Here is a 15,564-nt window from a genome sequence, read left to right as displayed (position 1 = left end):
GAAGATTCTGCTGAGTGAATGAAGGGTGTTTAAGGTAGGTAGGTTAGAAATAGGAGCAAGAAGTTGCCTGAGACTCAATAAACAGGTGTATAATTGTTCGTTATCAAAATACTGGCCCGTGCCAAAGTAACATTGCAGAAGACTGCAATACGCAAATGAGCCACCTCACCGATTCCTGAAAGTTTTATGTGCTGTAAGCAACCATCTTGAGCAACTACAGCCTCTCCAAATGGGTTTCTGTTTTTACATAATTTTTGCCAAAAATCATACAGACCAGTCTTTATCCAGCTCGCATCAAAGATGCCCTAAGGAGTTTGAATATGAGTAATATTGTAAACATAATACATAGCAATATAATTACAACAAAGGATTCCTTTCACATCAGTACAAGCATTTGTCTGAAGTCGGCAGTATAATTGAAACAATGTAAAAATAAAACAGAAGTAAACCACTGTCAAAGACACCATCATAAGTATACTTAAAAAGCACACTGTGCAGTACGAGAGAAACTGTACAGTGCAGGGACACAGGCAACTGGGTGATGTCTGCACCACTCATAGTCAGGGGGAAGTCTCAGGACAAATAACACAGCGATTAGGAGCTTTCTGTGTAGCTGCAGGCACGTACCAAACAGTGCAAATTCAAACCATTGTGGCCAGAAAGACAGGGTTTACATTAAAACATTTTTTTCATCCAAAGTATGTTGCCGGCTTAAAATTCTCACTTTTCAGATCGTAATCTGCATTACTGCATGTAATGCATATGACTGCATCTTTGGGCATCTCAGAAACTAAACCCTTCTCCTGCACATTCAGTTTGAGGATAAAGAGAAATATATTAGCCTCTTTAAATTATTCAGTAACATCTATGAAATGAACATGTTATGTAGTCGTAAGAGTGAGGAATTGAAATGAGGCCCTACACATACATACCTTTAGAGTTTACGAGGTAAAAGGAGGGGAATGAAAGCGGTACAGTAGCTCTTATGTGAAATGAGGATGAAAGCATGGCAGAATGAGGAATGAGTAAAGAGCAGAGAAGGAAGGAGAGAGAGAAGTAAGGAGAGAGGGAGGGAGAGAGGGAGAGAAAGAGAGACATGTACTCACACAGGTTCTGAGCTATCTTTGGGTCCAGCACTTTCAGCTCTTTGATTCGTTTCTTCACCGATTTCTTCTCTTCCAGCTCCTCCTCGTCTCGTCGAACTGTGAAGATCCACAGGGCATAACACACTTCAGCAAGTGATACACACAGAGACATACAAGCTAGGAGTGCATGACTGGAATCAGCATTTCTTTGCCCCAGACAGTCTATTATTTATTATTATTTTGGTTGAGCCAGGTTGCAATTTTATGATGTAAATAACATGAGTAATGTAAATGCAGTCACACTGTATAAATGCAAAAACAGCATTCAGAAATCACAATACTGACGGAAAAGAACAGATAAAGTGTGAGAAATAGCCACTTTTTTTGCTTCAACCTTAAGGGGTTAACACTCCACTGCACAAGTACATTGACACACATACACAAGTTAGTGGTGAACAAGCACATAGGAAGGTGATATGACGTAAAGGGCACTAAAATAACAAAATAATAGCACAAAATAGCTGGAACTCAGCTTAGGCTTTAGTTCCTATGCAAACTCTTTCTCTCTGTCAAAGGCAAAACAAGCAGGGAACAGTAGGAAGGATAGAAACAGACCATTAAAAACTGTTCCCAAGTTTTGTTTTGGGTAAATAATTATTATACTACAGAGTTAGACACAAACATACACAGAGAAACAGCATTTAATTACAAAACTGAAAGGGAAACGGTACAAACACATCACACATGGGTATACATAAAGGAAGGGGGAGGGTACTCAATGTGGACTAACGAGAGGTTTTGACAGAAATACATCATGAGTCATTGAGCTGTGTGCTTAATTGCACTACCACTGTCAATCAGGCCTTAAAACTACAGAACTACAGTCGGCTCCACTCAGACACAAACAGACTAAACAACACTGAATAATTGAAGAGAAGAGCCAAGTGGGAAATGTAGTCTACTTAATGAAGACTCGTGGGGTTGACTGATGTGTTGACCTGCTGGGGTCAGATGATGACATCCTGTAAACACATCTGTTTAGCGACAGGAACTTAGCATTAGTGGGGGAAGAGGGGGGTTATGACAGGGAGGTGCGTGTGTGTTGGTAAATCAGAAGTGTATTCTACGTGTGTGAGTGTGTGAATGCATGAGGCAAAAAGAGTGTGTGTATATTCCATGGTCTCAGTGGGGCTGTAAGGGGATTGGTAACTGGTGAGACGGCCATGGAGAATAAGATTAGAGCCAAAGAGCTGTGATGACTGAGCTGAATGAGGTCAGCGTCAGCAGTCTCTCTCTCTCTCTCTCTCTCTCTCTCTCTCTCTCTCTCTCTCTCTCTCACTCACACACACACACACACACACACACACACACACACACGAGAACTGATGAAATTAGTCAATAAAACTTTATTTGATTTGAGAGAGAGAACAAAAGACTTGGCAGTTTGTATAATAATAATGGTCCTATTAACATTTTACCATAAGAAACAGAGCTTGAAAAAGACCACCGCATGCATTTTTGACACACAGTGTTTTGGAATCTTAGAAAAGCATTATGTAAAAAATTGGGGGAAAAAATGCCATTAAGTGAATGTTATTCATTTTCCAACATCAGGAAAACAGCAGGCCTCATATGTTTAACATACAATTACAGAAAAGCCTCAAACACTAAATAATATACAATTTTTTCCACATATAGTGTATTCACTCTTCGCCTTTCTAACTTACAATTGAAGTTATTCAAAGAAATCTGCAGATTTTTTTTCCATTTTTAGTGTACATTTTCTTCTTTTTTGTCTATTTACTTTTTTCAGTAATGGCTTATTGACAGCTACACATCCTTTTAGATCCTCATCACTGAGGTGTAGTGGTAGAATGGACAGAAAGATCTGTGGATTTTTTTTTTCCGATTGGAAGCAAGAGTGGACCTTGATTTTCCTTGAGCCCTCAAATATGAAAGATTTAAATATTGTCTATGTGAAGGGGATAGTTTCACCCATTTTCTCTGCATCTTTTAATCATTTTTGGGACTCCAGCTTTAGAAATTTTTTTTCCATGTATTTTCTATCGACTTTCCCGTGGTTTATGTAAGTGGAACATTTTATATCTAATTAAGAACATCTCATGTTGGGAAGATACAGTTGTAACTAATGGGTTTTAAGATTGGAAGGATGGCAGAGCTAAAGTGGCAGCAGAGCACACAAACGTACACAGTGAACAAATTTAATTCCAGATAGAGTGATAATATATGTAGTGTTTTGTAGAATTTTCTGTACAATTGTGCCCAATTGCGTTGTCCCTCCCTGGTGTCATTTGACTCATTAGAGTTACAAGGTTCCAGGTGTGAATGGGGAGCAGGGCTGTTCAATTTGGTGTTTTGGGTACAATTCGCTCATACTGCCCACTGGATATTCAACTTGGCACCTCATAGTAAAGGACTCTCTGAGGATGTGAGAAATAAAATTGTTGCTCTCTACAAAGATGGCCTAGGCCATAAGAAGACTGATAACACCCTGAAACTGGGCTATAGCACGGTGGCCAAGGTCATACAGAGGTCTTTCAGGACAGGTTCCACTCGGAACAGGCCTCCCCAGGGTCCAGTCCATGTGTCCAGAGGTTGGCTTCAAAAAACAGATGCATGAGTGCTCCTCATTGCTGTAGAGGTTGAAGAAGTGGGAGGTCAGCTTGTCAGTGCTCAGAACATACACCGCACAATGTATCAACTCTGTCTGCAAGGATGTCGTCCCAGAAGGAAGCCTCTTCTGAAGTGATGCACAAGACAGCATGGAAACACTTTGCTGAAGATAAGCAGTCCAAGAATACGAATTACTGGAACCATGTCCTGTGGTCTGACGAGACCAAGATAAACTTGTTTGACTCAGATGGTGTCCAGCATGTGTGGCTGCGCCCTGGTGAGGAGTACCAAGACAACTGTCTCTTGCCTATAGTCAAGGATGGTAGCAGTAGCATCATGATCTGGAGCTGCATGAGTGCTGCCAGCACTGGGGAGCTGCAGTTCATTGAGGGAAACATGAATTCCAACATGTACTGTAACATTCTGAAGCAGAGCATGATCCCCTCCCTTCGGAAAGTAAGCCTCATGGCAGTTTTCCCACTCAATAACATCCCCAAACACACCTCCAAGATGATAACTGCCTTGCTGAAGGTAAAGGTGATGGACTGACCAAGTATGTCTCCAGACTTAAACCCAATTGAACACCTGTGGGGCATCCTCAAGCAGAAGGATGAGTGCAAGGTGTCTAACATCCACCAGCTCCGTGACGTCATCATGGAGGAGTGGAAGAGGATTCCAGGAGCAACCTATGCAGCTCTGGTGAATTCCATGTCCAAGGGGATTAAGGCAGTGCTACATAATAAAAGGTGGTCACACAAAATATTTGGACATGTTCACTGTGAGGTGTACTCACTTGTGTTGCCAGCTTTGTAGACATGAATGGCTGTATGTTGAGTTCTTTTCAGAGGACAGTAAATCTGTACACAGCTGTACACTGACTACTTTAAGTTATATCCAAGTTTCATTTCTATAGTGTTGTCTAATGAAAAGATAATAAAATACAGTGTTCCCTCGTTTATCGCGGGTGTTGCGTTCCAGGACCTCCCGTGATAAACGAAAATCCGCGAAGTAGGGACACTATATTTATTTAAGTATTTATACACTATTTTAGGGCTTTATAAACCCTCCCCCACACTTTTACGCTACATAAAGCTTTCCCATTCCCGTAATAACCATCCCCACACTGTTCTGTGCATGTATTGTACCTTTACACTTACTGTGTGTTTACAATCTCATGTAGGCAAGTAGCGTCTCAGGCGGGCGATGCTGCTTCTCGTTTTTTGTGTGTATTCATCCACTGAGTAAATAGGCACAATTTCCTGTAAATGGTAATATTTTATGATGTATAACATTCCTTTATTGTTAGAATTCATATTTTTAATATATTTTTATTAGGCATGTGATGATAGACTCAGCTCACGAGATGAGACGAGACACGATATTGGGTTCACGAGAACGAGACGAGACGAGATTTTAAGAAAACTAAAATGACAAATTATATGACTGGACAACAGACTTTTATTTGACTGAGTTGCACATGCATTTTGAAATGTTTTATTATAACTCTTAACATGCATGATGTAAGCATGAACTTTTAATAAACTTCTTCCTCTACAAATTGAAATTAAAATAAAATTTTATAAAAGTTAAAATAAATAAAATAAATATTTCTCCTTTTTTCAAGTGCAAACAATATTATGTGCAAAACAAAAAGCTCTCACAGCTGTCTGTAAAACCTCAGCTATGTTTGCCCCTGTGTGGGACTCGAAAAGTGGGCGAGTCTGTAGTACAACACTTTTCCAGTGACTGTTGATTGTGTGGGCTGTAATTGTGATATAGCTTTGTGTACCTCGCGATGTCCAACCGTCTGTTGTTATGGCGATGCTTGCTGCGTCTTTCAGGATCTGCACTATCTTGCTCTTGGACTCTTCATAGAGGTTTGGGATCACTGTACGGGTAAAATGCGTGCGTGACGGGATGGTGTACTTAGGTTCCAGAGTGTGAAGGAGTCGCCGAAATCCTTGATTTTTTACCACAGAAAATGGCCTCATATCTGCTGCGATGAAAACACCAATGTCTCTAGTTATTGCTGTGGCTCTGACGCTTGACTGTGGAAGTTGAGGTCCGAATGTGTTTGTCAGCGTTGTCTGGCTTGTTTTCTTCACAGGTGCAGTTGTTGATTTGAGTACTGTGCTGTGGTGGTGCTGTAAATGTCTCTGCATCGTGCTCGTATTAGCCGCAGTGTACGGCATTGTTTTCATACAATGTTTGCATATGGTCCGTGTCTTATCAGTCACTCTCTTGCCATTTATCATTTCCACCGGGTACCCAAAATGCTGCCAAACAAACGATTTGAAAGTGGCGGGGGCATCTTCAATAGTAATTCCTGTATTTTCTAACGTCATTCTGGCTGCTTGCTGGATCACAAATCCCGCGAGACAGATTTTTAACGCGACGAGAAAAATCGCTGAGATACATCTCGCGAGATCTCGTGACACGAGATCTCGTCACACCCCTAATTTTTATATATTTTGGGATTGTTAAATGTAAAAAATCATCAAATATATATATTTTCCACAGATCGAGTTCCACAGAAAACCCGCAAATTAGCGAAAATCCACGATAGATTGTTTTCCATTAATATTTTTTGAAACCCGGCAATGCACCGAGTCCGTGAAAGGTGAACCGCAAAGTGGTGAGGGAACACTGTATTTGCAGAAATGTGAGGGGTGTACTCAATTTTGTGAGATACTGTTTATGACCAAAAGTTTGTAGACACCTGTTCATCCAACATTTCTTATGAGATCAAGGGTTTTAATAGGGAGTTCTCCCCCTTGTTAGTCTACTAGAAAGTCTTTACACTAGATGTGGGAAGATTGCTGTAAGGATTTGATTACATTCAGCCACAACAGCATTAGTGAGCATTAGTTCTTAGAACAATGGACAGACCAATCCAAGCCCAGATGTCAATATCACTAAATGTGTTTGGGATAACTTGGACTGTGGGAAGCAGAAAATGCAACCAACTTCTAAGACTGAACTTCCACTGGAGTGAAAAAAAAATCCCTGCATGATTCTTTGAAAAACCGAAAGTCTAAAAAGTTATGAAACTTGTACTAAAGTAATTATAGTTAGTTGTAGAGGCTTCTGTGTAATTTTTCGTAAAATATATTGTTGCTGTCAGACCAAAACCTTGTATCTCTAAAATGGTAACTTTACAGGAGAATGAAAAAATACACTTTATTTTTAATGTAAGTCAGTGGAACCAGACTTTTTTCCAAGTAGTTTTGGGTTGTTTCTTTTGGTCTATTCATCATGAAATTTACACATAATATAATGGATGGCAGGTATTTTCAAATGATATCAAAAACTGAAAAATGACAAAAATGGAGATACAAGGTTTTGGTGCGACAGAAGCAATAAGCTTTACGCTCTGTATACGTATTGTTCGGTTGAGCCTTTGGTTATTTTACGATTTTTTAATAAAAAAAAATATTTGATTCATCACAATAATTGGTACATAACACCATTTCTGCTGATACAACCAATAGTGACAGGCCTACACACACTCAATCACATAACACACATGCATACAAACCCAAATTCACAATCCATCCATCCATCCATCCATCCATCCATCCATCCATCCATCCATCCATCCATCCATCCATCCATCCATCCATCTTAAGCTTTTTCGGGGTTTGGGTCGCGGGGGCAGCATCCTAAGCAATGAGGCCCAGACCTCCCTTTCCACAGCCACTTCCACTAACTCCCCTGGGGGGATTGCGAGGCGCTCCCTGGCCAGCTGGGCAATATAGTCACGCCAGCATATCCTGGGTCTTCCCCGGGCTCTCCTCCCGGATGGACTTGCCTGTGACACCTCCCGAGGGAGGCGTCCAGGAGGCATCCTAACCAGATGCCCGAACCACCTCAGCTGGCTCCTCTCTACATGAAGAAGCAGCAGCTCTACTCCGAGTCCCTCCCAGATGACCCAACTTCTCACCCTATCTCTAAGGTAAATGCCAGACCCCCTGCGGAGGAAACTCATTTCGGCCGCTTATATTCACAATCTCATTCTTTTGGTCATTACCCAAAGCTTGTGACCATAGGTGCAGGTGGGAATGTAGATCGACCGGTAAATCGAGAGCCTTGCCTTATGGCTCAGCTCTTTCTTTACCACAACAGACTGGTAAAGAGCCCGCATCAACGATCCAGCGAAATCTGCACACCATCTCCACTATATACAGTGCTAGTGGCACACTGCTTTCCCCTTCTGAGTCGCCTGACGGTTTGCCAGAATCTTTTCGGAGCCGACTTAGTCACTTTCCAAGGCCTCACCAAACTCCTCCCATACCCGCATTTTTGCCTTGGCGACAACTGAAGCCACAGATCGCTTGGCCTGTTGATACCTGCCAGCTGCCTCTGGTGTCCCACAGACCAACCATGCCCGGTAGGACTCCTTCTTCAGCTTGATGGCATCTCTCACCTGGTCCACCTGTGTCCACCACAGAGTTCGAGGATTACCAAACCCAAAGGCACCGACTACCTTGCGACCACAGGTACAGTCAGCCGCTTCAACAATGGAGGAGCGGAACATGGCCCATTCTGAGTCAATGTCCCTCACCTCCCCCGATATCTGGTCAAAGTTCTGACGTAGGTGTGAGCTGAAGATCAATCTGACAGGTTCTTCTGCCAGACGTTCCCAGCAAACCCTCACTATACGTTTTGGTTTGCCTGGTCTGACCGGCATCTTCCCCCACCACCTGAATCAACTCACCACCAGGTGGTGATCATTTGACAGCTCAGCTCCTCTCTTTACCCGAGTGTCCAAAACACATGGCCGCAAGTCTGATGACACAACTACAAAGTCAATCATTGAACTGCGGCCTAGGGTGTGCTGGTGCCATGTGCACTTATGGACATCCTTGTGTTCAAACATAGTGTTCGTGATGGACAAACTTTGGTTTGCACAGAAATCCAAACACTGAACAGCACTCGGGTTCAGATCAGAGAGGCCATTCCTCCCAATCACACCCCTCCAGGTGTCACTGTCATTGCCCACGTGAGCGTTGAAGTCCCCCAGTAGGATAATAGAGTCTCCAGGAGGAGCATTTTCAAGCAGCCTTCCCAAGGCCTCTAAGAAGGCAGGGTACTCTGAACTGCTGTTTGGTGCATAAGCACAGACAACAGTCAGGACCTGTTCCCCAACCAGAAGGCGTAGGGAAGCTACCCTCTCGTCCACCAGAGAAAACCCCAACATACAGATGCCGAGTCGAGGGGCTATGAGAAAGCCCACACCTGAACTCCAGAAAAGATTCCAGCCTCTCTCAAGGAGATTGGACCCAGAGCCCAAGCTGTGCGTTGTGGTGAGCCCGACTATATCCAGCTGGTATCTCTCAACCTCGCGCACCAACTTAGGCTCCTTCCCCGCCAGTGAGGTAAAGTTCCAAAAGCCAGTTTCAGCAACCGGGGATCAGAACGCCAAGGCCTACGCCTTCGGATACTGCCTGATCCACAAAGCACCAAACCCCTACTACTGCCGGGGGACTCGGCCGGCCGGGCACCAAAAAATTCACAATCTACCATTATATAATGTAGGAGGCAAATGAGTAACACTGATGCACACAACACTGATGTGTCTCTTATTGAACACCCACAAGGACACACAAACATGACCAGAACAATCAAGTGATTCACAGACAAGAACAGCCAGGTAAAAGGCCAGAAAATTCACAGATGGTAGCTGGCATCAACACACACATATACTTGACCACTTGCTAAGACTAAAACAAAGAAAAGGAAGAGAAGACAAAAAGAAAACATCCCTACGCTCATCTTGCCAGCACCTCTGAGAGGAAAAGCAGAAGAAGGAGGGGGTGGGTGGAGGGGGGTGTCTGGTGGAAGCAAAAGCAGCCGAGTTTCAGCACAACCTTAATTATTTAAGGCACCAGATAAAGAGAACAAAACGCTGGTCCCTGGAGGAAGGTGGGCAATTGTCTTGTGCGCTAATTATCACGGCTGGCTAGGCACCGACCCCAAAGCCCAGGAAGAAAGCGCAGGGTTAATCTATGAGAAAAGAGTCCACACACTCCCACACAAACACACTTGACCCAGAAGCGCAATCCTCACCACACACACCCAAACAATTAATCTTCTGGAACCAAGTCTGCTTCCAGATCTTCATCCGGCATTGTATGTGCACATACACATAGAAAATACAGTGTTGATTAAAACATAAAAAGGCTGAGGTTCAGAAGGAGCAGAGAGTCCAGTGTCTTCAACAGAGAACCAGACAAAACAAGGACATTGTTCACAGCGATTCACACATGTACAAACACAAATTAAGTATACATCTATTTAAACACAAAATATGAGGCCAAAACCCTAAATTAGAACTTTCTGAAGTTATCAAATATTTGCTTTTTCAAGTGACAGTCCTACAAAGAATCCAAACAATGCAAAGTTGACTGCATTGAAAAAAATGATAGCCAACACAAACTGAAAAAGCTCTTCAAGAAATCCCGACTGTTTTCAGACTGAAGTACCTCATGAAACCACATTTCGCAAAACTAAAAGTTCTACATAGCCAAAGTCTCTCTTTATTGAACATTGCATTTTATGTCCATATTGTGTAGCCCTACTAAGGATCAATCAAATCAGCATCAAATGCAGCAATGTTAGCTGTGTTACTAATAGCTTAGTTATCTATCATTGGTTTAATATTTTGTTAGGTCAAAAAGGTAAAAACAAACAAAATCATAAGGCTGCACTGCACTTGAATTGTAAAATTGGTGGTAAGTACTGGTTTCTGTTTTCAAAACAGTCCTTGATGAAATGAGCAACCTGAATCACTGGGGTTAACACTGGTTGATAAATCACTACAAATGAAAGACAGCAGCACGTTTCTAATAGTTCTGTCTTTAGGCAATTGGTGCAAAGAGCTATTGGCTGAATGACGGCCAGCAGCACCTGACATGCCATTTTCCATCTTGGCTAGAAGTATGCCTTAATCTGAGCCAGGGATATGGAGATAGCACCTTATTTGTAATTGGTTAATTCCAATAAAACCTTGGGTCCATGAAACAACTGGAGCCACCTCTGAAGCTCTTAAAAAACATGGTGTGATTTTTCTGCCAGTAAACAGATTTTAAAAGCATTTTCTCTTATTTTCAGCAGATAAAGAACAGAAAGTTCACTGTGTTTTTTGAGGATATGACTCCTTCAGCATTAAGGGGGAGGATGTACTGACCAAAAAGACAGCAGAGACCACTACACAGCACAAAACTCACACAGAAACACACACTTACTGGAGGCAGGCAGCTCTTCCGCAGGCTCACTCTCCTCACAAACTTCAGTGAGGCAAGAGAAAGAGAGAGGAAAGAAAAAGCATGAAAACCAGAGAACAAGCAGGAAAAGGCGATGGATTTGGTGAGTAAACGTGACAAAAAAAAGGAGGAAGAAGAAGGAAATGAGCTTTCATTTCATTTCCTTATGGTTGATGCTTCTAAAAAAGAACAGTTGCAAAGATCTGAACGTGGCATAAATCTTCTGTGAGCGTGCAATCTTGAGAAAATAAAAGCCTAACGTTCTAATTGCAATCAGTTGTCATGACGGCAGAACGTCATTAAGAATTCATGTTCGCAGTATAATTGGAACAAACTGGCTGATTCATGCCATGTCATGCAAAAGGTGGCTAATTAGAAATTCATGCACACACACACAATTCATGCATCTGATCTTTTTCTCTTGCTTACAAACAGACACTTTCACACTTCTTGAGATGCGTTTTATTTTTTTTTGTGAGCAAGTCAAAGACATATAGCACTGAAACACAGAAGAAAAGCAGAATCCGAATATGTTGAGCTACATAGAGGAAAAAGTTTCCTGTCTAAAAAGTCATTACTGGCTCATTGCTGGAGGCATGGGCTGTCACAATAAACACACAGGATGCCACTGTCACTGAAAACACTGGAGAGAAGGACATTGTCTAAGCTCTCAAACCCCAGTTAAAACCCCAGTAATATACTGCACTGATTAAAGTGAGCTCGTAACATAACTCATTCCATTAGAATTTTCCTTCCATAACATGATATGAAACACGGTATCAGGGAGGGTCTCCAAGCACTACAATGATAGTAAATGAGAGTTGGGAGTGGCGAGAGTGTCAGGTGAAACCTTGTGCATGATGATGTAATAAAGAACACAGAAGACGTTTTATTTATTTTGACGGAAGATGATGGAAATTTCTAACAATAACTAAAACTTTGTCTTCTAAATAAATGTTTAATCATATTGTTTTCAGAACGACTATAATTTATGTTATAGTTATAAGAAGCTGGATCTGGACCAGATCGGGCACCCAATTTGATGGATGCCACGGCTTGTACATATGTACTGAATCTAAAAATCATGTTTACTCATGCAGTCACAACTATATTTTCACATTTTATATTTTAACAACAGTATTTCGCAGTTTATAAACTCTGACTTTAGCAAGACAGAGCATCCTCTAAAGAACATTTTTGGGCAGACCCATACTCATAAATCTGAAAATCCAATGAAAAAAGCTGCTACACATTACGCTTCAGTGGCTGTTTTCCTTTACATTGCATGTAAATTTCATGATGAATGGACCAAAAGAAATTACCCAAAATGACAACAGCAATAAACACACACACAGACACACAGACACACGCACACACACACACACACACACACACACACACACACACACACACACACACACACACACGTCATCTGTTGTCCCTGGCCAGCTCTTAAAATGGAAACCTAAAATTCTAATAAAAGCATTTGATGATTCAGTAAGCACTGGTTTCTCATGGATGGGTAGTACGTTCCATCCTTTAGATGAGATTAAAGAGAAAGCTGATTAACTGAAAGAACTTCTTCAAAAAGGAATAATGCAGTCTCTTCTCATGGTAACCTGAGTGCTGGTTATATTGTAAATGTCTTAAGTAGGGGGAAGGGGGGTGAGGGGGCAGGGGGGGTTAGTATTGTGACATATTTTAAAACAAGGCAAAGGTTATTAAGATATTAAGATATTTAACGTTTTCCCAACTCAGAACTCGTTAGCCTGTGCACAGCTTATCAGACAATATATAAAATGTGGAATGATTATGGCTCTCATATACAAAAGAAAGAAACATTAGAATCAATCTAGACACCTAGATACTTAAACTCAGTCATAACTTGCAATCTTTGCCCTTTTTCTTTTGGAAGGAAAAAAAAAAAAACAAAAGTTTGTTACATTTGGTTGAGACATGATTGGTTTAACTGTAATATGGCTTATTGCACTAGTAAGTTTGGAATCAGGATAAACAGAGGGCAAATCATTAATATATAAACTAAATAAAAGTACATGCATACATACATACCAAGCATATTTTTCTATCCATTTAATCACTACAGTGTTATCTTTCATGCTAGCTGCACTGCACTGGGATTATATACACATCTCTATTATATGATCCCACTTGAAAGCATGAAAAGCTGCCTGATACGGAGAACACAACAAAATAACAGGAACAGAAAGGAAAATCCCAACTAGTACAACAATATTTGTAGCTACAGGTTTATAAAAAATGGAAAAAGTGCAAAATGAATTCACTTTGGAGACCAATGGATCCCTGTTGTTGAGGACATGATATAAACACATCCTGTACCTATATACTGTAATAATGCTTATGCAAACTGCTTTTATTTTAACTGTATATATTATCAGTCTAAGTTTTGCCCTATTCCAAGAAGATTTCATCAATGATAATTTTTTTTTTATCATTAAAATATTTTTTTATTACCTTTAGTTTTCATATTTATCGGTACATTTAATGTTTAGTGAATTCATTCAAAAGTATTACAAATGTAATAATAATAGTAATAATAATAATAATAATAATAACCACCACTTTCTTCTGTTCTCTTGCCAGGAGTGTTTGGAATTTCGGTTTTGACCAGCACTTCATTTTGATGCATCACTAGTAGATACATTAACTTTTTCAAAGATTTTTCAAATAAATCTCAATTCTTAAAATGATTCACTAAACTCATCCTTAAAAGGTGCATGTTTATGTGTGTTTATCCTCCATTACATTCTTGATTCTGAAGCTACATTTCACCTCTGTGAATGCCTTTTGTGACCTCTTCTCCCACCAACTATTTTTCATTTAATGCAAGACTAGAACACCCTCAGTCACTAAGCCAAGATACTGTTCATCGATCTTTTTTTACATGGCTCCAGTTATGCGTTCTTTCCCATCCCCCTATTTCACTCTTTTCTTCCATCTAGTAGAAATAAAGAGAAACACAGAGAGAAGAGAGTCTATAAAGGATGGTACTCAGTGTTTGTTGTGTGTGTACGGAACTGCCAGGATTAAGATATGCAGTATTGATCTGTTCATCATAACTTACTGCCAGGTTGTCAAAAGGCCCTGCACATGTTCATTATTCACAGAGAAACACACCACCAAACATGTAACATACAAACAATGCACATTCATACTGATTCTGAACATGTGCATAAAACCCACAGCCCTGACAAATGGAGCTCCACAGCAAATAAGTCTAAAGCAGAAGAACAGACATATATTTAAATCTTAGAACACAATACAAGTACAAATGGGTAACTGATTTCTCTGCTGCAACATGAAGGCCACATTAATGTGCCAGAGGAGCGCATATGCAGATCCACATGTGATACTTAGATTAACTGCCATCAAATGGAACACAAAAATCCTCTGATGCTTCAGAAAAGAGACAGTTTAGAGAATGACATGACAAAGTCAGCAGATTCTGAAGTGATGCCAACTAAATTACAAAACTTAATTAAATCTGTGGAACGTGACTACCAACACTAAAAGCTGCTACAACTGCTTGAGGCAGCAGAAGTTCTGATTCCACCTTAGGGCCCGTCATGATTGCTCAAATAAACTTAATTATCAAATTAAAAAAACAATAAACAAATTAAACCATACTAAATGTATCTTCTTAAAGAATCTACAACAACTGACCAAGAATCATCATGGTGAGAAGGCATATTTGTATCTCTGGAAGCCTGTTTAAAGGTTTCCTACAAATTTTTTTCCACTAAAGTATGAAGAATCTTCAAAAGGCTATGAATAGCTTGTTATTGTTCAATTAAGTCCATTTTTATTGTTTGGCCTTTTTCAAAAACTCAATCAGAAATCAAAGTAATTGTCAGATTACTCAATCATAAATAGGCTGCAACTGATAGTGACCGTTCTACTGTTGGGCTGATAAAAAAATTACAGCAGAGAGCCAAGAAAGCTGGTTGAGAAGTGTTGTAAGCATGCTGTTATTTTACCATAAGTTTTTTTTTTTTTAAACAAACACTGTATCACTCCGCTAAGACACCGGTGCTAAGCAACGACTTTGACAGCTGTAGGAGATGCTCAAGCCATTTGAACGCTGTAGCATGCACCTGCCCCGCAAGCCCGGCCTTCCTGCCGGCTCTCGCTGCCGTCACTGTCAGGGCCCGGGGGCAGGCACATGCCACAACATTTTTACTGCTTTCTTTGCACACAAATGCCAGTTTTGGAAGTTAGTGTAAGGAGCTGGAGAAAGAACTGCCAGCTGCGCAGCGAGTGAGCGGAGTTCGTTACTTACGTAGAAAGAAGCTGCTTGTTAAGGAACTAAAATTTGGCAGAAGGAATCGCTAACATTAAAACATTAGATGCCATGCTCATGGCCCAATTTATTTATTTCTTACTTTATTTATTTGACTGTTATATAAAAGGCTGTGATTTAGTTGCAGACACGAGCCGAATGAGAGATGTTATGTTGCAATAACACACTCCCTCTCGTGTTCTTTTGCTTAAATAAAAACAAAATTCACTGCTATTCCAGTTTATTCTAACTGTACATATGT

The 15,564-nt window shown here is 40.7% G+C and overlaps 1 protein-coding gene across 4 annotated transcripts in view; it reads right to left on the bottom strand.

Annotated features, from left to right (window-relative positions):
• Window positions 1–15,564, bottom strand: part of diaph3 (diaphanous-related formin 3) — a 468,447-nt gene that overhangs the window by 215,159 nt on the left and 237,724 nt on the right. For 3 of the 4 annotated variants that reach the window (XM_017699480.2, XM_017699484.2, XM_017699481.2), the window contains 2 exons: window positions 10,967–11,008; window positions 1,107–1,202 (listed from right to left, as the gene is read on the bottom strand). In XM_017699480.2, coding sequence (XP_017554969.1) covers window positions 1,107–1,202; window positions 10,967–11,008 — 138 coding nt within the window. The remainder of the gene's footprint in view (window positions 1–1,106; window positions 1,203–10,966; window positions 11,009–15,564) is intronic. The other variant, XM_017699482.2, reaches the window with a different exon arrangement.

The sequence above is a fragment of the Pygocentrus nattereri genome, chromosome 15 (assembly GCF_015220715.1).
Source record: "Pygocentrus nattereri isolate fPygNat1 chromosome 15, fPygNat1.pri, whole genome shotgun sequence".
Lineage (NCBI taxonomy): Eukaryota > Metazoa > Chordata > Actinopteri > Characiformes > Serrasalmidae > Pygocentrus > Pygocentrus nattereri.
This window is presented reverse-complemented; position numbering and strand designations above follow the sequence as displayed.